General features: G+C 48.4%; 1 protein-coding gene across 1 annotated transcript in view; it reads left to right on the top strand.

Moving 5' to 3' along the window:
- ATXN10 (ataxin 10) overlaps positions 1–23457 on the top strand; it is a 135022-nt gene that overhangs the window by 35867 nt on the left and 75698 nt on the right. Inside the window, exons 6-7 of the mRNA XM_037049527.1 lie at positions 8357–8437; positions 22436–22598. Coding sequence (XP_036905422.1) covers positions 8357–8437; positions 22436–22598 — 244 coding nt within the window. The remainder of the gene's footprint in view (positions 1–8356; positions 8438–22435; positions 22599–23457) is intronic.

Below are 23457 nucleotides of genomic sequence, written 5' to 3'. Positions count from 1 at the left end.
ATTCTGTTTTCATTTGTTACGTATCTCAGATCTGTATTTTAACCATCTAGAATAAAGGGCAAAAGTTGTAAAGGGAAAAATGTAAGATCTCCTTCAGGTTAGCTCAAGTTTAGGCCATCGAAGGTCACCAAGTGGGGTCAGATGGGAGTGTTGTGGTCAGGTGTGTCTCTGTAGTCCGTTCGTTGGAGGCTGTGACTTCTGTGACTGAACTCCACTGCGTCTGGTAAACAAAACCGGGACCACAGACTGTCCTGAGGCATCTGACAAAATTGTTACTCTTTGCTGTTAAATGTGAACCCACCCCTGAACATTAGGAGAAAAAACCCAGTTTGTGCCCTTCCATTGCTCGGTGTGTGAGAGCTCATGGTGAATGCAAATGGCGTGGTGCCCGGGTTCGAGGGTTCGGTGTCTTTTCTTGGAAAGGGGTGACTGTGAGGTTTCAGTGCCTTTGGGTCTTTTTGGTTTGGTTCACACAGGAAAGCGTAGGCAGGAAGGCTTTGGCACCACTCAGTTTGAATTATTGGGATAATGTCCTTCTAAAAATGCTTGTTTCTCTTGTTTATGGGTGTGAAGGATGTGTTTATGTTCTCAGATGACCTGGCTGGATCCAAGGGTTGAATTTTGGCATTTGAGTCCTTCAGAACCGGACAGCCCCGCACATGTGCATTGGCAGGTTAGAGAAGTATGGGTGGGTCTGTGTGACCTTACGGGGGGGGGGGGCACAGTGGGACCACTGCCTCCTTGTGCCACCCTGTGATGGAGGTGCCATGTGGGGGCATCTCACAGTCCCTGGCTGCCATTCTGGGATGGTGTTTTGCTGCCCTGAGCAGATGAGAGCCCTGAGCTGTCAGTCAAGGTTACCCAGTCTGACCAAGGTCGCAGGACCAGTGTAGAGAGGAGGCAGGGTTGGCAGGCCGCACTTGAGGCTTCTGTGTTTATGCTCTGAAACGTATTCTAAGAATGATCAGTTAGGGGAGGAGGCCGGAATTCAAAGGCGAGGTATGAGTTCTTTCAGTTTTGGCCTCTTTCAGTGTAAACTTTTATCACAGTTTCCCCACAAAAACAAGTTTATGACTCTGAGCAGAGTATTACTTTTGGGTCATATTTGGGTTATCTAGTTGATTTATTTTACATGACTAAGTTCCACTCCCAGGTTGTTATCTCCTTTGCTCTAGGGGTGCTTCTCGCCCTATGCATATAAATTTCACCGTTTCCTTATCTGTAAAGATATTAGGGAGATACACTTGGTTGTCCTTCCTGTTGCCATTTGAGTCTGTTGCCCCTCTTCTGTCCTCCCGCACTCCAATTTCATAGCACTTGGTGCCGGTCTGGGAGACTGGGCTCCCCGAAGGGGGGTTGGGTACTGTCTGTCCTCGGACCTTCCCTGGGACCATAGCTGGCATACGACAGGCGTGGTGCTGTTCATCATTCTCCTGAGTCTTAAGTGCCAGAAGCCTGGCTCAGAATGCACGTGCAAGAGAGGGAATTTACAGGCTTACGGAACTGAAAAATCCTAGAGTTGATTGGGTTTTTAGGCACAGTGGGCCCCAGGGCCAAAGGATGCACCAGCACCGGCTCGGCTGTGTCTTCTTTTGTGCTGGTTGCGCTCTCGGACACCCTTCCTGCTCCGTGGCTAGTGCCTGCCCTTTGCGTCTGCCCCAAGTTGCCATGGCCCTCGGCCAGTCTTCAGATGCCTTCTCTGTCATTGCTCATTCCTGGGCATCCTTACCTAATTCCACAGCTTAAAATTCCTTCCTAAGTTGATGATTTCCAAGTGTGTGCATCTGGCCTTGACCTCTTGCCACAGACTTATGTGTGTTTTCCTGTTGCACGCTGGTGACATCTCACATTTAGGAAAGCTTTGGGTTCCCTGCACCCTTGAAGCCTGCTGCTGCTCTGCCAGTCCTACCAGTTCTGTGACCAGTGTCTCCAGTCCCCCTGCTCTGAGTTCCAGACCCTGTTCATGCCCTGAACCTGAGGGTCAGCTCTGAGTCTCTGCTGACACCGGCTCACGCTCATCAGTGCTATGTGCACACCATGTTCCAAGGTCACCTGCCATGGCAGCTTGAGGCCCCGTCATCTCCCCTGTAGGCAGCCTGCTGCCCAAACTTTCCCACTCCCCTTCCTGCCTCTCGGGCCCTCCTCATCACCGCACAACACCCAGGGCGGCCTTTCCGAAAGTGGCTGGAGAGCTTGCCACTCCCTGGCTTAAAGACACCAAGGAGCAAATACAAAGAACTGTATTTTGCCCCAAATTTTGAGAGAACAATAAGGATGCATATTATACACGGGTATAATGATTACATGCCATGGGCAGAATTGCATATAATGTGCACAAAATGTGGGCGTGCGTATTACATGGCAAAATACGGTGCTTGGCCTGTCCTTGGTCCTGACTGACCTCCCCCCTTATTCTGACTGCCTTTTCCCTTGCCCTTCACTTCCAGCTGGTCCCACCACCTTTCTTTGAAGGCCTCAGCTTTGTTCTTTCCAGAATCTGACCCCTGCTCTTCCTTCAGCTTGGCATGGCCTCCTGCGGGTCTCTGCACAGCTGTCTCCCCTGGTCTTCACTCCCATGTGTCCTCACAGAGAACTTTCTGTCCCGAGATGAGAACTGGTGTCCCTCTGAGCTGTACTGGAGTGCTCTTCTTTGTGACTTAACAGCACTCAGCATGACTGAAAGTCACATAGTTTATTTGTTTTCTTGTTTGTGCATTGCTACCATGTAGGACTAGCCCCGCCGTGTTTATAATTGGTAGCGGGAATGTGTTGGCAAACTAGGGTCCGTGGCCAAACCCAGCCCACGGCCTGTTTTTATAAATATATTTTTATTGGAACATACCATGCTCATGAGCTTCTGTGTTACCTGTGACTACTTTCACGCAGCCACGCAGGCTCAGGGACAGGGCCTCTGGCCCACGCGGCCCAGAGTAGTTACTGTGGGGCCCTGTGTGGGAGAAGTGCCTGCTGCGTGTCTCGGTTGGCTGAGTTGTGTGGCTGGTGGCGTCCTTGGCTTTCAGTTGCCTCAGGCTTGTGTGGTTCCTAGGGCTCCTGGCTCTTGGAGAGAGACTCCCGGAGGGTCCGTCTCAGTCCACCCCCCCTGCCCCCGAGCCCCGTGCAGGCCCACCTCAGAGACGCTGCCGCTTGGCTGCAGCCCCTGCAGTGCAGCAGGTCTCATGCAGTGTTCTTTCAGTGTAAACTTTTCAATGCCCGCCAGAATCATCTATGCTGTGGACTGTGCAGGACGCTTCTCAAAGCATCTGCACACAGTTCTGACTTGTGGTTGCATGTGGAGTGTAACTGGTGATTTTTTTTGCACGTATATCTTTTTGTGACACATTGGAATACTTTGGGATGTAAGGAAGTATTTTTTCTTTATAAACTTTGGCTGGCAAATGGTTTGAGAAGTTTAGGTGTGAAAAGCAGAGGTATTCTCCAGGAGAAGCGTTAACTCGCTCGATCTTTGCAGATCTTTGCACAGTGTGCGAGTGGCCCTTGTCGGCTCACGTCCTCATCCCAGGTCCCAGCCCTTGTCCCAGGGCCCTGGGGCCCATATGTTGGCCTCTGTGGTGGAGCTTTGGGAGCCCTAGGGCTGATAGCCCCTGTGGACAGTTTGGGCTCAGTCTTGAAAGGAAAAACTTCTGTTATTCAAAGAAAGAAAAGGGGATCTTGGGCAGGAAAAAATGGGCAGCTCTCTACAGGAACTCGGTAAATGATGAATGAATGGGTCTGATGTCATTACTAGAAGCAGGAGGAGCGGGACCCTGGGATGCTGGGACCATGGATACTGAGCCCGGTGCCGCTGCCTGCGGTGCCCGCTGAGATGCAAGCCCAGTTCTGTCTGACTCCAAAGTCTGCGCTCCTCACTCTCAGAGCAGCTGCTGCTCCGCCAGTGGGCGGTGGGGGTGGGGGCAGGGCCACAGGAGTAGGCCTGTGTGGGGCGGCATTTCTGCCCTGCCTTGCATTCAGAGTCCAGGGGATTCAACTATTGTATTTTCAGAGACTTTTTGTTCCTTTTGTTTTCCATTTGAAGAAGTGTTGTCATTGAATTATCAGACTGTTGGTCACCTATCTTAATGTTTCTAAAAAATGGTACTTGGCCAACAGCAGAAAGAGGGTATCTGCTACAGCAGCTTTGTAAGCCTCGTCCAGAGGGCCATGGTGAGTGGCCAAGGGTGGGGTTCCCAGATATCAAAGCCATTAGGAGGGTGGCATTCATTTTCAAGAATGTATTTAAATCACATTCTTTTTAAAAATATTCTATTTATTTATATTTAGAGAGGGAGGAAGGGCAGGAGAAAGATAGGGAGAGAAACATCAATGTGTGGTTGCCTCTCATGTGCCCCCTGTGGGGACACAACTTGGCTCACAGCCCAAGCATGTGCCCTGACTGGGAACCAACCCAGCTACCTTTTGATTCACAGGCTGGTGCTTAGTCCATTGAGCCACAACAGCCAGGGCCAAATTCTTTATTTATAATCAGTGAGGTGTAAAAACATTTTCTAGGGTTTTGCAGTCAATGAAATTTATTTTATTTACTGGCTTTGACACTGCATCCTTGTGTATGGGAATAAAGAGAATATTCTAATGGCTTCATTTTTATTTATTTATTTTTAAAAAATATTTTATTTATTTATCTTTAGAGGGGAAGGGAAGGAGAGAGGAAGGAAACATCAATGTATGGTTGCTTCTGGTGCATCCCCTGCAGGGAACTGACCCCTGCCGGAAACTGGCCTGCAACCCAAGCATGTGCCCTGACTGGGAATCGAACCGCGACCGTCTGGTTCGCAGGCCCACGCTCAATCCACTGAGCTACACCAGCCAGGGCAATGGCTTCATTTTTAGAGAATTCCCCTCCAGGGGAGCCAGGTTCTAGGGTTTCCCGACAATGGGGTCACCATCGCTGGTCTTTTTCCGTGTTTGCCACCTTGCATCCACACAGGATCACTGGGACATGGGCGCGACCCATCTCTCTGTAGCGGCTCTCACACTTCAGAACCAGCTGTGCTACACGTGGGCAGGGTGAGAGAGGCGGGGAGAGGGGCCTCGTGCCCTGTGGTTTCTAGCCTGTGTGGAAACTTGTAAAATCGTGGTCAGCACTTTGGCACCAACAACTTGCTTTATGAACTCTGGCTGCTCTGTAACCACCTTTAAATGAGGAATTTCCTTATTAAACTCAGTGGCTCTGCCACTAGCTGCCCAGGAGGTGTCCACTCTGGCATCGGGGAGGGACGAGCCTCCCCTGCTCCCGTGAAGCGCCTGCTGCCTGTGCCTGGGGGGCGTGCTCGGCCCGCCTATGAGCACACATGAACCCAGGTCATGGAAAGGGTTCAGCTCTCACTTTTTCTTCTTGTGAAATGAAGCTGTGTTTATCCAGTGCCTCTTCTGCTCCTTCTGCCTGGTGGAGGGATGTATTTCTGACCCTCCCCAAGGCAACGTGCTCCACTGTCCATCACCCCGGAGTGTTGTTAGTGTCACTGGCATTCTCTGCACGTCCTGTGGCATTTCAGGTTTTAGATTAGTGGGACCCAGCCTGGCTCACACAGTATTACCACACAATTTCTGAATTTACAGAGATAGTTCTGCAAAAGAGTTTAATCACACACTTAAAGTGTGTAACTTAGAAAATATCCAACACTGTTGGGTCTCTATTATGAAAGTTTTTGTCTGTGGTTTCTCTTGAGTAGATACTGGGTAAGAAAGCAAATGCAGCGAATTCTGACTGGAAGTTGAGAACTCACATGTAACTTTATGCAGCATTGCAGAATGGAGAGTGTATGTATTATTTTCAGAAAATAAGCCAAGCAACTACCTCATAAAAACTTCTGCGTAATTGACAGCCGCTTAAAGGACGATCTTTGAGTTGCAAGAAGAGCACTCCATCATCTCTGCTTCACGCGTGTTATAGTATTTCCAGTCAGTGCTGTACATTGAAATGTTAGCCTGCAAGGTGGTGGAGCAGAGAGCTCCCAGCGCTTGTGTGGGTGCGCGCACAGAACACCTCTTTTCTGGCTGGATCTGTAAATTGGATGTGAGCAACAGCTGTTCTTATCCTCAAAGTTCATGGTCGTGAAGTCAAATGCCACTGTCTTCACTCACTGGGAGATGTTTACTGTGTGCTGGAAGAAAGAAAGAATGAGCTTCACCCCTGACCATTTTGAGCTGAGACAGATAACCGCCTTCACCCGAGTGATGTTCATAGCACGTTGTCTCTGCATTTGCAAGATCTGCTGTCCTCTCAGCTGCATATGCTGTGTTCACAAGACAGTCCATAGCCTGGGCTACTCTGCACAAAAGGGATTGGAATCAGGCAGAGAATGTTCTCTGACCACAGTGAGCTTATGTTAGAAAACTGGAACAAGAAAAACTAGAAAAATTCCAAGTTTTTGGAAATTAGCACATCTGAATGATCCATTTGTTAAATAAGAAATCACAAGGCAAATTAAAAATGTTTTGACCCGAAGGATAATGAATGTACAAAATTTTCTAGGATGAAGCTAAAGCAGCACTCAGAGGGACATTTATAGCTTTACGATTTTGTATTAGAAAAGATGGTCTGAAATCAGTGCCTCTACTGATCAAGGTTCTACTTTGTGAAGATGGAAAGAGAAGAGAGTGGTAAACCCTGAGTAAGTTGAAAGAAGAAGCTAGTGAAGGAGAAGGTCAGGCGTCCATGAAATAGGAAACAGAAGCACAATAGAAAAAATTAATAAAGGCCAAGCTGTTCTTGGAAGAGAACAGGAATAACCAGTGTCACAAGGGAAGGTGCGGCTGTCACATGAGTCTTCTTTACTCAGGCCTTGGTCGGGCAGCTTTCTCGAGCCCAGAGTTCCGCAGGGGCTAACAGCTGAGGGCCCCTTACCCATGGTGGTGTCCAAGGGTTCAACTGTCAGTTCTGAATCCTCCTTTAAACCCTGATAGTGTCTGTTACTTGAGCACGCTGCTGTTCTTTCCATCATGCTATTTTACAAGTTTTTGGGGGTCACGTCTAATTTAATATTCTCCCCTCACTCTTCAACTGGGGACTCCGGGAACACGCCCTCCAGCCTCCTTGCCTTGCCCGTCCACTACCCTGTCCCCCGGCCCTGCCGTTAGATTAGTGTGTCAATTCTGTAATCTGTGATGTGTGTCTGTGTGTTGCACTTCAGACAGTTTCCTGTAAACACCTATCTACGTGTGGGTCTTTCTCTGCTGTTAGAGTTTGGAAATGTGGTGTCCAAACTCCTGGGCCTCTGGCACAGGACTTGGGACATTGTGTTTTTGAATGGGTATTCTCATGGGAAAATATTCTAAGTTGAATATTTTATAGATGGATTATGTGAACTAGCTTTAGGACCACTGTTTTGTGTGCATGGCTTGAAATGCATGAATTTTTGTAGTTGCAGTTTGATGAGTCACCTCAGTTGATGTGAAAGTTATTGAGAATTTTCCATATGAACTCTCATTGTTAGAATATTTTAATGGAGGTGTTGATCAGCTCTTTGAAAGGTTGTGGAGGAAATAGAATATGCATTTCACATGCAGTGACAGTGCGTCATGGTGGCCAATCTGCTTCGTCCCGGTATTCCGAAAGCCACACTTTGGTTTGTGACAAAGTGGTGAAATAAAATGGCTGTAGAGGTGTTCGCTGTCCACTGTGCACTCCAGTTGCTCTCACTGCGGTTGCAAACAGTGTGTTCTTTCGTTCTTGAGTCTTTGGATGCCCTCTGGTAAATGTGGTTCAGAATTAATTAATAATACTACTCAATCTTTTTAGTTGTCACAGTGGCATTTTGAAGAAATATGCTCATAATCTCTGCCTAGGGGCTCCCCGAGTGGGTCTCTGCGCTGCCTGACAGTGAGGGTGTTTTCTTGGTAACCTGAGAGCTCAGAGAGGGGTGGTCAGGCCAGTGCTCACCTGTGCTGCTGGCCTACGTTTAATTAAAAAGTGGGGCATGTCTGCCTCTTCGGTTCGTGTTAGCGCCGAGCTTCTGACCCACATGATTCAGTTTTCCCTCTGTGTCTGCGCTTGCAGCTGAACTTCCTTCTGCTGTTTAAACTGGAGGGCGGTGTTTCCCCTTCGTGGCTCAGGTGCACACGAGAGCAGGCCCTTCTCTGGAGTTGAATAAATTTGGATCATTTCAGTAAATTTTTCAGAAGTAAAATTGGAGATAAATAGTGTGAGAATTTTAATTTTCTTTTAGCTGCCAATAGAAAAATAGTATGTGAACCTCTTAAAACATTTTAACATTACAGCTGTTCAAAAATTCAGTGAAAAGAAGTGCTTTCATATGTAAGATATGCCTATGGAGCAGATAAGGCCGTGTCTGTTTTACTGCGTTTCTATTAACCAAACTTTTTCCTTCTTTTTTCTTAGGTTCTTGATTATTACAGACCATTTTCTGAAAAGCCCGGAATTGGTCAAAGCCATGTACGCCAAAATGAGCAGTCAAGAAAGGTAACCCCCAAAACCAGTGTGGTTTTGAGGATTTAGCATTCCATATGGAGTATCCTGTACACATGACTGAAAGACTGTGTGGTTTCTCTGTTGGCACAAAATCTCTAAATACATGTTTCTGTGTCAGTAATGGTTTTAAATTGGTTGGTTAACATTACAGCTCAGCCACAACAGGCAGTGATTAACGTGGGGTTGAGAATCCAGGTTGGCGCCATTGTTCAGTTAAGATGTGTTAAAAATGCTAGGGACAGAGCGTCCTGCTTGCGCCGTGATTTTATGGTGGGATCTGCGCAGCTCCATGGTTCTGCCGTGTGTTTGGAAAGTGCCTGTGTTTGCCTCCCCGGTGTCGCAGTTCAGGATCTGCTTTACCAGGCCTGCGGCTTCCAGCAGACACTCAGGCCCGTGGGAAGTCAGTGCCCCGCTGCGCCCTGTTTCCCGGCTGCTGTAGCAGGAGGGGCAGCGAGTCCCCCGCAGAGCGGGGCCGGGATCCCCTGCCTTGGGTAGACATTCTGTATGGGACGGTGGCCAGGTCTTTCACTGGGTTTGCCTTCGGTTTCTTGACCTATAAAATCAGAGGATTGAAAACAATGATTCACAGTCCTATTTCCATTCCAACAGGATGTGCTTTTCCGAACCTTATTGGAAGTGGTGTCAGAAGTCTGATGACCAAAAACTGATATAATGATCAAACATTTTAAACAGTGTCAATCTTTTCATTGCGGTCACATTTTGCATAGTTGCCTCGGTTTTGACGCTCTTCCTGCGTGCCGGGTTCTAACAGCTCAGCCTCACGCGCTCCTTTGGCCTGGCCCGCAGTGGTGGTTTTTCTTTTTCAGTATTTTTACCAAAGGAGAGAAGCCCACGCCTTTGAAGTCAGTTTAAATGTGATGTTTATAGATCCGTGCCTCCTGCCACCACCACCTATGCATACTTTTGTTCTTAAAAAAGAATTATTTGCGCCCTGGCTGGTGTAGCTCAGTGGATTGAGCGCGGGCCTGCGAACCACACGATCGCGGTTCGATTCCCAGTCAGGGCACATGCCTGGGTTGCAGGCCAGTTCCCAGCAGGGAACACACGAGAGGCAACCATACATTGATGTTTCTCTCCTCCTCTCCTTTCCTTCCCCTCTAAAGATAAATAAATAAAATCTTTTTAAAAAAGAATTATTTGCAGTTTTTTGACCTAAAACGAGTAACATGACAAGCAGCGCTGCAGTTAGCCTTTGCAGCAAGGAGCACGCGGTGCTGAGTGACCTGTCTGCAGAGCCGCTCGCCATCGAGACGAACGGGGCTGGCAGACGGCGCGTTTTCCACCGTCACCGTCGTGGCCACCGCCTCCCACATGGCAGACTCCTGCTCAAGTGTTACCTCCTCCTCTTTTATTTTTCTTCCCAAGGAGAATTGCCATCATCTGATCACGTAATTTATTGTAAGTCAGACCTTGTCACAGACCTGCTTGTGAGGGTGACATGGCCGTTAGGTGGCTCGCTGTTCTGCGGGGCTCACGTGTCCCGGGCCATGCTTGGCACAGAGCAGGTGCAAACAGAGCTTTTGGAATGGAAGCCTGAGTCAGTGAATGGACCGTCTTACTCAAGAGAGGTGCTTCGGTGGGCAGATTGATGTGCTGTCACCTGCCAGATCAGAAACCCCGTGCCGTCCTCAGCACCACCGCCTCTGCTTTTCAGGCCCCATGGCCAGAGAGCCTGCCGGGGCTCGGCCCAGGGTCTGTGAGTCCCCTCTCTGCGGCACAGCTCTGGGCGCCCCGAGGTCATCTCTGACTGGACTGTAAGAGACACATGACATAAATTCCCCCTCTTAACCATTGTCAAGTGTGCGATTCAAGGATTCAGTATATCCAGACTATCGGGGACCCACTTCCAGAACGTTTTCATCTTGCAGCACTGGAACTGTGCTCATAAACAATGCCCCCTCCCAACCCTGGGCAGCCTCCATCCTGCTGTCTGTCTCTGAATTTGACTGTGTTCCCTGTAAGTGAGATCACACGGTATCTGTTTGTGACTGGCTGCCTTATTTCCCCGACATGATGTCCTCAAGGTTCACCCATGTTGTAGCGGGTGTCAGAACCCCTTCCTCTTTCTGAGCAAGTGATATTCCACTGTGCCTGTACATCACGTTTGGCTTACCAAGTCGCTTATCGCTGGATAAGCCAATGTGACGAATGCCGCTGGGAAGGTGGGGGAGTGTTAGAGGGCTGGCTGCTTTGTTCCGGCTTTCACGTCTCCTGCGGCATCTGCTGCTGTGCTGTGGTGCAGAGCCGCCCTCCGCTTTCCCGGGCACGCACAGCTGCTGCAGGGTGCGCTTGGGTTCCGAGGTGAGGTCCTGAGGCCCTCCGTAATCCTCCCCTGCCAGCCACCACACACATCTCGCAGTCCTCCCGGCCTTTTCTGCTTTTTCGTGTGCATTTTCTCTTCCTGGAGTGGCCAGACCGCCACTTTACCTCCGTGAAGATGCACACGCTCCGTGGGCCCTTGTCAGACACCACCTGCTTCAGCTCTCCTGACTTTCCCAGACGAGTTTTTTTGCATCCTCATTGCAGGTTATCATTATTATTGCTTTTCTGCTAGTGTGTGTGTTCTTCAGGACACAGACAGCAACTAGTGACTTCTCTGTCCTTAACACCCACCAGAATCAGTCCTGGAATAGAAGGGATAGTCAGCTCATACCGAACACTTACCGAAACACATCTTTGGGGTGGCACGTCTGTGACACTCTGACAGCAGCTGGCTAGGTTGGGGGAGTGGCTTTCCTGCAGCAGTGGGCATGGCTCTGCTCAGCAGGGTTCCACTGATGCTCACTGTGGGCCCTGCTTAATGAAGACATGAAGACACGTGTCATTGTTCAGTGGCAGTGCTGAACTTGCTGCCCAACCCACGGAGCCACATGGTCAGGGCGACCTTGCTCTTTTCAAAATGCTTATCTTATATGAGAACATGTGTAAGTCAGAGATTCAGCATACGATTGACCATGTCCTAGGTCTAAGAAAATGTCACTGAAGAACCAGCTTCGTTTTTGTTCTACGATTGGTGCCTTTAAAGCTTTTTCTCTAACGAACTTGTACACAGCTCTCAGGAGGAAGGTCGGTCAGTGTCTGAGGCAGCACAGACCTTAACCCACAGGTCCGTCTCAGAAAGTTGGCACCACTGTCGCCCTGCGTGGCAGACAAGTACACAGGATGAGAGGTTCAGTGGCTTGTCCGGGGTCCCACTGGAGTGGACGCCAGAGCCAGGGCTCCGTTCAGGCAGCCTGGCACCGGCGTCTGTCCTGAAGGCCGCTGTCCTCTGTCACCTGCTGCAGGCCACTAAGGTAGGACAGCGTTTGAGTTACATGTAAAAACATGTGGCAGTGTGCTGTATGAGAACATGTGAGGTTAATGCTTTTAGGAAGAGAGAATCCTCTTCTCATTGGGTGGGTTCTTTTTCCTGAACGTTGGTGTACTTCTCTGGTATTGATGGTGTGTCCACCATGGTGTTTTAGAGGTCATGGTCGGTCAGCAGATGTGAGCTCAGTGAGTGACCGCAGGCAGGCCTGACGGTCTAACCTCGGTTTCGTTTTGAGATAGGTTTTGCTGGAGGTGGGGCTTTGTGGTTCATATTAAACGTGGTTATACGGCCTCAGCCAGATTTCTAGCTGTAGCAAACTTTGTTTTCAGGAAACGGCAACCAAAAATATTCTGGCTCGAGATTTGTACTTCTGTTTCCCGTGCCCTCTAAATTGCACATATACACACATGGAAGCAATTTAATTATGCCAGCAAATTTTGTGACATATTTGACCGCTTAGGATTAAAGGAAGTGGGGCCCAAATGCAGAAAGACAGGGCGCTTTACGCAGGCGAAAGGCAAAGGCTGCGCACACTTTTCACCACTCTGTAGTTCAAGTTCCGACAGCATTTCTTTGATTTGCTTCAGTTCAGTAATTCTGAGCCTCTGCTCTGAACAGGGCGCTGCCTCACGTTCTCCAAGGAAGTGGTGCACCTTGTTACCTTAGACACAGCGCCTACCCTCAAGGACCCTCTCTAGCCTCTCTGTGAACTTCTCCAGAGAGCCTTGGTAGGGCGGGGGGCAGGGGTGGGCAGGGGGGATGGTAGCTGGAACACAGGTACATTTGCTGACGTCCCAGGAGAGGAGCAGACACAGCGGTTTAGGATTGTGTGTGGGGGGGCAGGGGCCACCCATGTCCTTGGGAGTAAGTAAAGCCCTCCCGGGGCAGGGAGCACTTGACAAGCCCGTGGGCAGGTAGGCTTTTGGCGGGCACACGCGAAGGGAAGCGTGGACATCTTCTAGTTGAAGAACAGGGTGGGCAGGCGCAGGTGTGTTTGGGGAAACGGGGGAGTCCAGTCTGGCTGGAATGAGAGACGCTGGTGAGAGACCCTCTTGGCAGGAAGGCCAGGTTTGGCGTGTGTTTGGGTTCATCCGGCAGACGTTATGGAGTGCCTCCTGAACAAACACACTGGAGAGAAGTCCTGACCCCCATGGGGCGTATGTTCCACGGGTGACAGACACAACAAGGACCTGAAGCATCCCCTCTGCTAGGTGGTGACCCATGCACGGTGGGGTTACCTGCCTGCTCACAGAGCTGCCTGGGAGTTAGCGTCCTGGGGTCAAGGCGTGACCAGGGGCCCTGAGCCTTTTGTAGTGACGAGCTGCGCAGTTGGGTGCAGGGCCTGAAGGGCCAGAGGAGTCTGCTGCTGGTGCTGGGTGGGGGTGGGACGTGCCAGCAGCACTTGGAGCTTGGCAGGGGAGTCGAGGCTCTCAGGTTCCGTAGGGACGCCTTTTGGGCAGTAGCGGATGTATTCCGAGTTGGAGTGGGACGCCGGCAGGTGAACAGGATGGAGAACATCAGTGGTGCTCAGCAGAGCTCTGTAGTGAATTCACTTTCCCGCGTGGTGTGGCTGGCGCGAAGTGCCATCCCCGTGGGAGTGGAGGAGCCAGCCACTCAGAACAGCGCCATGTTCTATGCAGGGCTGAGGGACTTCACTGGAGGTCCTGGGGAACCACTGCGGCACTTCTCGAGGGGGAACGCTTGTCAGAGTCGCACAAGGGATAGGGCTGTGTCCCAGCCCATGGAACTAGAATGTTCGGTTGGCATGGGGGCTCCCATTCGAGGATCGGTCAGTAAAACGAGCACTGTGCTCATTCGGCGCCCATGAGTGCTCCCTGAGGCATGGCGGGGAACGGCACACCGCCGCCCCTGCCCCCACGGTGGGCAAGGGAGAAAGGCGGAGTGTAAATCGTGCCAGCTGGTCCTTTCAGTGTCTCTGCGACTCCTTCACCCTGGTGCTTCATTTGGGGCAGATAACTTGTGCGGAAATTGTGGATACAGGGTCAGAATCAGCTCTCGGGGTGGTGTGACTCAGAAGAAATGGGAGCCTGGTGTTATGTGTGTTTCGGCCCCCTATTCCTGCTGAGTGAGGTCACGGACAGTTGAACCAGCTGCTCTGGGGCACAGCTCTCGTGGCCGGCAGGTGTGCAACTGGGCGCACAGCGGTGCACTGCGGTGGCAGTCGTGCCACCCGTTACTTTGGAACTTTGGGTGAGTTTCCTAGCCTTTGGGACTCTGTCCATCTGTAAAATGGGGATAGTGATAGTAGTCACCACAGGAGACTGTTGTGGTGACTGACTGAAGTATATATAAAGCACTCAGTGCCTGGCATGTCATTATCACTCACTAAATGTGGGGGACATTTCTGCTGCTTTGCCTCCCTGCTATCACTGCCACCGCTGTTGCAGCCACCACCACCGTCCCCACAGCCAGTATTGTTGCTGCTGTTGTCGGTGGGGCTGGGCCCTAACACGGGATCGTGGGGAAAGCCTTCCAAGGACGCAGAGCGTGGGAGGTTGTGGGTGGCAAAATTTATTCTAGTAGGAACAGTCCCCTGGGTTTCGTGCTCCATCTCTGCCTGTCCTGCCGTGTCCTCAGCAAGGCCCAGGCAAAGGCCCGCGTCCAGAGCTTTTGGTTCGTATTGAGGCCGAGTCCTTTGGAGCCTGTGCAACCGGCTGTGGCCCCTGTGGTCGCTAGAGCCACGCGGTCCTGTGCTTCTGCGGGGGAGAGGGCGTGTGAATGAACAGAGTGAGTGCATTACTGGGGCGGGTTGGGGTCACTTCTTTGTTCCCCTGGGATGACATTAGCTTGGGTTGGGGACAGGCCAGGTGCCCTTTCAAAATAACCAGCAAACTTCCCAGGCTCTGCAGGCTCTTGATGGGTCTACCCCCTAGTAAGACTGACAGGCCTCTGCTCAAGCACCTCCCCTGGTGCCCCCGACAATTTGGTGCCAGATGGGGGAGGGGCGGGGTGTTGATCCCCGTGGCAGAGAGATGCTGTGACCCCCTGGAGGGCGGAGCTGCAGCTTCCTGGGGAAGGAGACAGGCTCCTGTTTTCCAGTTTATTAAGCTCAATATCTAATTCCTTTTGCTCTCTTTCCTTTATTAATAACTAGTTAGCAACCTCTATGGTAATATTTCCACCACTGTTCTTACTACCACAGCGGTTACTGCCACTGCTGTTTCTCATGCCACCTCTGCTTCCACCCCCACAGTGGTTGCTGCCATCACTGTTGTCACTGCCATCACTACCATGATTTTTCTGATGACCTTGACTTTTCCCTCTAGGCAGCACATAGCCACTGACTTATTCCCTGATAAGGCCCTGTGAAACATGCAGTGTTCTTGCCATTTTCCTCACTGGAGATGTGGTTGTGCCCTGGGTCAGTACAGAGGTGGCTGAGGTAGTGTATAAAATCAGTTTGATGCCCAAATCCATGACCTTTCCCCTGCAACATAGGGCTCTTACATCTGGAATTTACTAAGGCGCTAATGAGATAGATTCAGCAACCGCTGCCTGCCTGTATCTTGGTCAGCTTTTTGTCCCAGGTAACCACATTTTGGGCCTTTGTGGCACTTTCTTCAACACACTCTTCATGTAGAGGAGCACAGAGTGTGAATTCACAGTCCGTTGGACATGTGGGCCTATCCGAGGAGCTCAGTTGGTTAGGGTGTCATCCCAATGCGCCAAGGTTGCAGGTTCAGTCCCCAGTCAGGGCACATGTAAGAATCAAGCAGTGAATGCATGCATAAATGGAACTTTGAATCAGTGTTTTTTCTTTCTCTCTCTGTAAATCCAGTCAGTCAATAAATGAAAATTGTTGGACATGTCAGCCTGAATTTCAATTTGACTTCTTACTTTCAGAATTACGGAATATTGTTTCTTGCCCTAGCATTCTCATAAACATCACTCACTCTTTCCCCTCCCTTCTTTGCCTTTTGCTCCAACCCTCTGATAAAAAACACTTTTCAAGATGGTACAAGCATGGCTTTTAAAATTATAGCCTGCATCAATTTAAGCGTAAAATATAAATTTTGCTGTATAAGTTTTTCTGAAATTCTTCACATCTACATTGCTGTTTTTAAAAAATGAAATAGGCGTCGTAATTTTGAAGACAGAGCCTGTAACTATTGAATCAGAAGTGAGCGGGGAATAGAATGTTAGTGCCAGTCAGTGGCTAAGGGACAAGGTCACAGGAGCTTGCCTCTGACCTGAGGGGCCGTGGCTGGGTAGCCCCTGGGGCGGCCCAAGTGGTGCTTTCCGGGTTAGAGGGGGCAGGACACTCCCTCCGATGTGGGTGATTTTAGACAGCCAGGCTCTGACCGCCTTGACTGGGTCTTCCTTGCTTTTGCCCCTCATGCCTGCGGGAAGAAGTCAGTGAGTGAACTGCATTTGGTAGACCATTGCATTCTGCTGTCTTCTAGGAAGTGTGGGTGACCCCCTCCCCCAACCAGAAGAAGTAAGACGTTCCACGTTGTGTCCCATTTTCCCTGACTACACAGGACACTTCAATGCACATGTTTTCTGGAGTAGAGATAGGGATGGCAAATGTAATGTCCAACTGAAATATATTACTTTGGAAAAAATTTCCTGCTTGAGTTGTGTGCCATATGTGTGATTCCTTTACCCTAAGGAAAGGGTGGTGTTCTGGCCACCGCTAGAGGCAGAGGGAGTGCAGAGTTAGGTGAGGACTCTGGTGGGGAGGGGCCCGTATGGGAGGGTAAAAATCTCAGGCCCAGCCCTTTTAGAAATTTAATTATTTTATCCCTGGCTGGTGTAGCTTAATGGATTGAGTATGGGCCTGCGAACCAGAAGAGATCGCAGTTCGATTCCCAGTCAGGGCCCATGCCCCAGCAGGGGCCAGTTCCCAGCAGGGGTCACACGAGAAGCAACCATACACTGATATTTCTCTCCCTTTCTCCTTCCCTTCCCTTCTAAAGGTAAATAAATAAAATCTAAATTATAAAAAAAAGAAATTTAATTAATTAAAAAATAAGTTTATTTGGGTAATACTGGTTGATAACAGTAGTATAAATTTCAGGTGTGTGACTGTATGATCTGACATTGTTACACTCCATTGTGTGCCCACTGCCCAAAGTCTAGTCTCCTTTTGTCACCATGTGTTTGACCCCTTTACCCTCTTCATCCTCCCCCGTCTTCGTCCCCTCTGGTAGCCACCGCTCTGCTGTGTCTATGTCTTTGGTTTGTTGTTTTTTGTTTTACATCCCTCATTGGAGAGAAATCCTGTGGTTCTTGTCCTTTTCCATCTGATGTATTTCACTCAGCGAGGCTCTCTCAAGGTCATCCCTGCCGTGGCAGGTGGCAGCGTTTCGTTTGTTAGGGCTGAGTGGTGTTGGGGTGGCCAAAAGACTTCTTCGTTTTTTCCTGTAAGATAGTACTTAGTTGTCTTTGACTTCATTCAAAGCAATTTTGTTAGATTGTATTGTGACAGCTGTCATGTCATCTTGTATTAAAAAAAAAAGCTTATCAAAATTGGTGAATTTTGGTGTAGGCGTCTTAATATTAAAGATGGAAGAAAATAAGCAATGCTTTTGGTATATTTTGCTTTATTATTTCAAGAAAGGTAAAAGTGCAACTGAAATGCAAAAAAGAGATTTGTGCAGCGTGTGGAGAAGGTGCTGTGACTGACCGAGGGTTCAAACATGGTTTGCGAAGATTCATGCTGGAGATTCCTCGCTGGACGGTGCTCTTCGGTCGGGTAGAGCAGTTGAAGTTGATAGGGATCAAATTGAGACGTTGATAGAGAACAATGAACGTTATACCATGTGGGAGGTAGCCAGCATACTCAAAATATCCAAGTCGAACATTGAAAATCTTTTGCACCAGCTTGGTTATTATGTTAATCACTTTGATGTTTGGGTTCTACATAATTTAAGTGAAAAAAACCCTTGACTATATTTCCTCATACTTAAATGTAACAGTGTTCCGTTTTTAAACAAATTGTGATGGGCCAATGAAAAGTGGATACTTTGCAATAATGGAGAAAGGAAGAGATCGGTGGGGCAAGTGAAATGGACTGCCAGCAAGCACACCAAAGGCCCATCTACGTCTGAAGAAGGGGATGCTGTCTGTATATATGGTGGGATTGGAAGGGAGTCTTCTATTACGAGCTTCTTCCAGGAAACACAATGATTAATTCCAAGTACTGCTCCCAATTAGACCAACTTAAAGCGGCACTCACTGAAAAGCATCCGGAATTAGTCCACAGAAAACACATCATCTTCCACCAGGATTAGTGAGACCACATGTTTCTTTGACAACCAGGCAAAAACTGTTACACCTTGTCTGAAATTTCCACCGTATTTACCAGACGTTGCACCTTTGCATTTCCATTTATTTTGGTCTTTACAAAATTCTGTAATGGAAAAATTTCACTTCCCTGGAAGACTGCAAAAGGCATCTAGAACAGTTCCTTGCTCAAAAAGAGGAAAAGTTTTGGGAAGATGGAATTATGAAGTTGCCTGAAGATGGCAGAAGGTAGTGGAACAAAACGGTGACTACGTTGTTCAATAAAGATATTGGTGAGAATGAAAAGTGTGTCTTTTGTTTTTATTTAGAAACTGCACAAACTTTTTGGCCAGCCCAACATCTCGTTGTGTGAAGTGCCCTGCATCTTCTTTACCCAGTCATTGGCTGAAGGACACTCAGGCTGTCTCTGCACACTCAGGCTGTCTCCGCCATGTCTCGGCCGTCGCGAACAGTGCTTCAGTGAACAGAGCGGTGCATATGTCTTTATGGAGAAGTGTCTTCAAATTTTGGGGGCCACTGTCCAGAAAATGGACCCGCTCACTGATAGTGGGAGCCAGTAAAAAAGTTTTAATTGGCAGATGACTCAATGTAAGTAGCATCATTTAATGAAGTATGATTTATTCTCAGATGATATTTAAACTTGGTTTATATTTTTATATTTTAAAGATTCATTTCTGACTTTTCCCTTTTGTCCTTCAGAGTCGCTCACTCGCCATCTCCTCAGATCTCGTGTCTTACAGTCACGCTCTAGAGTGTAGGGTGCGCCTGCTGTGCCCGGGAGCAGTCCGTGGAAGGGGCGCCTCTGCGGGGGTTTGTAATGAGGGCAAAACCTGCCTTCAACTCTCTTTAGCTCCTGCATTCAGGTCTCTCTTCACCCCCATGGGCCACTGAGCCTTTCTGTCTCTGTTGGTCACCACGGTCACCACCACCCTGGGCCTCCCCCTCTGTCCCGACCCTCACAGGACTCCGCCTCCCATTCAAGGTCCGCCTCGTGCTGCGTCCTTTGCCCAGTCACCACCTGTCTGTTTGGTCCCTCGGCCCTCTGCGGTGCTCTCTGTGCACCTGTGACTTCGTCTGATAAAATTGCTTTCTTCCATGAAATCACTTATTTTCAGTAATAATCTTAGGTGCTAAACTTTCAAAAGCCAAGGCGCATGTCTTCTTACACCAGCAGTAACAGCACATTATCCCAGAACACAAGGAATATTTTTAGAGAGAGCTTTGGGTCTCTTTGGAGTCGCAGTCAGTAGGTGGCCAGCTGCCCAGCACTCCTGGAGAGCCGGCCGCGTGGGACCAGTGGGAGTCTGGCCATGTGGCCTGGGAGTGTCCTCTTCAGTTCTGAGGGTTCCACGGGAATGAGGGAAGATAAAATACCCTCATGTCATACTGTTTGTTCTTTTTGTACTCAGCTGAGGGGATTGTTTGTTTTAGTTTGCAGTGGTGATTGTTATAAGGGGTCTGAGGTTTTAGGAGTTTTGAATATTACTAAGGCCTGTGGGTAGTTTTTCTAGACTGAAGATCTTTCCCATCAAAACAGATTTATTTCTTCACTTGAAGGAGTAAGCAGGTCCTGTTTTTTTTTTTCACTAAGAAATGCTCCATGCCTACTGTAAGTGTATTCCCCCATTGGCTGAGTATTTTAGATACTCATACCCCATCTCATACATGAATAAAATCATTAAAGATATAAACATCTAATCCCAAATCAAAATGTCACTTTAAGGAACGTCCCACTTGATTTGTGTTGGACAGATTGCCCTGTGTGTGACTTGTTTCTTCTAAGAGAAGGAAAGAGGTTGTTGAATAAAAATATTTATTGATTCAGGGGACTTCTGGCCAAGATGGAGGCATAGGTGGAATCACTGTGCCTCCTCGCACAACCACGTTTAAAGACAACAAAGTTTTAGTAACAAAAAAGCAACCAAAACACAGAAAATGGAACTGTACTGAAGTCCGACAACAGCGAACCATTCAGCCAGACCGGTAAGAGGGGCAGCTGGCAGAGTGGGTCAGGCAGGAAAAAGAAAAAGTGGACAGACCGACCCAGGAGCGCAGGCTGCAGTTGGCAGATCCCAGGCCCAGGGTGGCAACAGGTGGACCCAGTGGGGGCGCAAGGTGGCTGGCTGACCGCGGTCACACATTTGCGCACAGATAAACCAGGCGAAGGAGCGAGCAGTGAGATAGACCGCACAGGCTAGGGCCTCAGCGACAGGAATTAAAGCCTAAAAGCACCAATTGGAAAAACTTTCAGGGTCAAGGTGCCGGGAGAAGCTCTCAGGCTCACAGAGAGTTTGTCGGAGAGACCCACAGGGTCCTGGAGGGTACACAGGCCCACACACCCGAGAGCTGGCACCAGGGGGCCCAGTTTGCTTTTGGGAAGCAGCAGAGGGGACCCAGGTCCCAGAGAGAGTGTGGAACAAGTGCCATTGCTCCTCTCTGAGGGGCACCCTACCCCCACATACAGTGTCACAACCCAGTGACTGGGTCGCCCTGCCCTGATAAACACCTAAGGCTCTGCCCCTCATACGTAACAGGCACAAACAGACCAAAACATTATGGCTCAAGAAGAACAGCTCAAAGCCCCAGAGCCAATACTTCTAAGTGACCAAGAGATAGCCAACCTACCAGATGCACAGTTCAAAACACTGGTGATCAGGATGCTCACAGAACTGGTTGATTTTAGTCACTAATTAGAGGAACAAATGAAGGCTAAACTAATTGAAATGAAGGGCAATGCACAGGAAACCAATAGTAATGGAAAGGAAACTGGGACTCACATCAAGGGAGTGGATCAGAAGGAAGAAGAAAAAATGACAAACAACTGAAGAAACAAGAATTCAAAAAAATGAGGAGAGGCTTAGGAACCTCCAGGACATCTTTAAACGCTCCCACATCTGAATTACAGGGGTACCAGAAGGGGGAAAGAAACAGCCACGAGTGGAACACTTATTTGAACAAATAATAAAGGAGAACTTCCACAGTCTGGCAAAGGAAATAGACTTCCAGGAAGTCCAGGAAGCTCAGAGTCCCAAAGAAGTTGGACCCAAGAAGGAACACACCAAGGCACATCATCATTACACTAGCCAAGATTAAAATAAAGGAGAGAATCCTAGAAGCAGCAAGAGATAAAGGGACAGTCACCTACGAAGGAGTGCCCATCAGACTGTCAGCAGATTTCTCAAGAAGGGGCTGGAAAGAAGTATTCCAAGTCATGAAATCCAAAGACCTACAGCCAAGATTGCTTTATCCAGCAAAGCTTTCACTTAGAATGGAAGGACAGATAAAATGCTTCTCAGATAAGGTCAAGTTGAAGGAGTTCATCATCACCAAGCCCTTATTATATGAAATGTTAAAGGGACTTATCTAAGAAAAAGAAGATGAAAATATGAACAGTGAAAGGACAGCAAACTCACAGTTATTAACAACCAAACCTAAAACAAAAGCAAACCAAGAGGACAGCTAGATCAGGAGCGGAACCATAGAAATGGAGATCACATGGAGGGCTAGCAACGGGAGTGGGAGGAGGAGAAGGGGGGAGAAGGTACAGAGAATACGTAGCATAGACAGTAGGTAGAAAATAGGGGGGAGGGCAAGAATAGTAGGGGAAATAGAGAATCTAAAGAACTGTGACACATGGACATAAACTAAAGGGGGGGAAATGGTGGGGGAGGGTGTGCAGGGTGGAGGGGGATGAAGGGGGGGAATGGGACAAGTAATGGCATAATCAAAGTATATATAAAATACTTATTGATAATGTTGATGTAAACATGGCACAGGTTGGACTTCAGATTTATGTTATTTATAAATGAAAATGATGAAACAAAAAAGCCAACCCTCCCAAGAAGGACAGTAAAACGAGTGGTCAAGGCGCCTGACCCAGGAGCCAGAGACTGAATCCTGACATAGCCATGCATGACCGTGACCCTGGGCAGGTGACCTCAGTGAGGCTTCTTCCCCCATCCTTCACATGAGGCTAATGGCCATGCCTGCCTTAGAGTTGTTGTGTAGTTCAAATGAAAAAAATGTGTGTAAAATGCTTTACTGGAGTAAGCAGCGGATGTTAGCACACTTAACTTTGCTATTGTTATTACTAGGTATGTTATAAAATTGACAGCATTTCTGAAATGTTGAATTATTTCAGTCCTCAAAGTAATAGATACAAAAAGTGCTTCTTTCTATAGCCAAGTCACATCAAAGAAATTAAGATTTTAAAACATAGGTAATTGATAAGGATTAATTTTATTCAGAAAAATTCATTTTCCCTAGCTATATATAAAAGCAAAGTAAGGAACTAAAAAAGTAAAAATATTCTCTTAACATGGCCTCTGAGTATTTCTTGCATTGTAGACTTTCAGTTTCGCATATTCATTAACGTCTTTGTTCCATAGGGTGACGTTGTTGGACGTTATAATTGCCAAAATAGTGGGCGAGGAGCCCCTGAGCAAGGACGACATGCCTGCATTTTTGAGCCACGCTGAGTTGATTGCAGGTACCTTCGTGGATCAGTGCAAGACGGTGCTGAACTTGGCCTCTGAGCAGCATGACGATGAGGTGTGCGAGATATACTAACTCAGCTAGGTCCTCGAGGAGAATTCTGTTTTAAAATCTTAGAAAGAGCCCTGGCTGGTGTGGCCCAGTGGATTGGGTGCTGGCCTGTTGACCAAAGGGTCACTGGTTGGACTCCCAGTCAGGGAACGTGCCTGGGTTGCAGGCCAGGTCCCCAGTAGGAGACGTATGAGAGGCAACCACACATTGATGTTTCCCTCTCTCCCTCCTTTCCCCTCTCTTTAACTAATAAAAGAAAAGAAAAACTTTAAAAGATATCATAAGGACCTACTAGAGCTTGAAGGTCTCACCTCCCTCCCCCTTCCTGTGTTGAAGCCTAGTGACAAGTGTGATGGTATTAGGGGTGGGGCCTTTGGGACGTGACTGGGCCACGATGAATTCCTGTGCATGGGCTCAGTGCCTTCTATTTTATTGTATTTGTTTTAATCCTCACCTGAGGATACGTTTATTGATTGGAGAAGAAGGAAGGCTGGAGGGGGGACTGAGAGAGAGAAATTGATGTGAGAGAAACATCAGTCCGTTGCCTCCTGTGTGCTCCCTGGCTGGGAATTGAACTCGCAGCCTTTCGGTGTACAGGGTGGTGCTCCAACCAACTGGGCCACTTGGCCACGCCAGTTTTTTTTTTTTTTAAACCTTTACAAGTAATGTTACGGTGAACATTCTTGTAAGAATGTCTTTGTAGTTTTGGACTTAGTTGTTTGGGGTTATAAATTCCTGGAAGTTGAATTGCTGAGTCAGAGGGTATGTTTATTTAAAATTTTAGAAATATTTCTAAATGACACGCCAATAGAGGACCAGAATATGTGGGTCTACAGCCCTTCACTAGTCTTATTTATAATTTCTC

This window comes from Sturnira hondurensis, unplaced genomic scaffold, assembly GCF_014824575.4.
Source record: "Sturnira hondurensis isolate 20B ecotype Veracruz unplaced genomic scaffold, ASM1482457v3 Scaffold0000780, whole genome shotgun sequence".
NCBI lineage: Eukaryota > Metazoa > Chordata > Mammalia > Chiroptera > Phyllostomidae > Sturnira > Sturnira hondurensis.
Note: the sequence above shows the minus strand (reverse complement) of the source record. Positions and strands in the feature narration are given on the sequence as shown.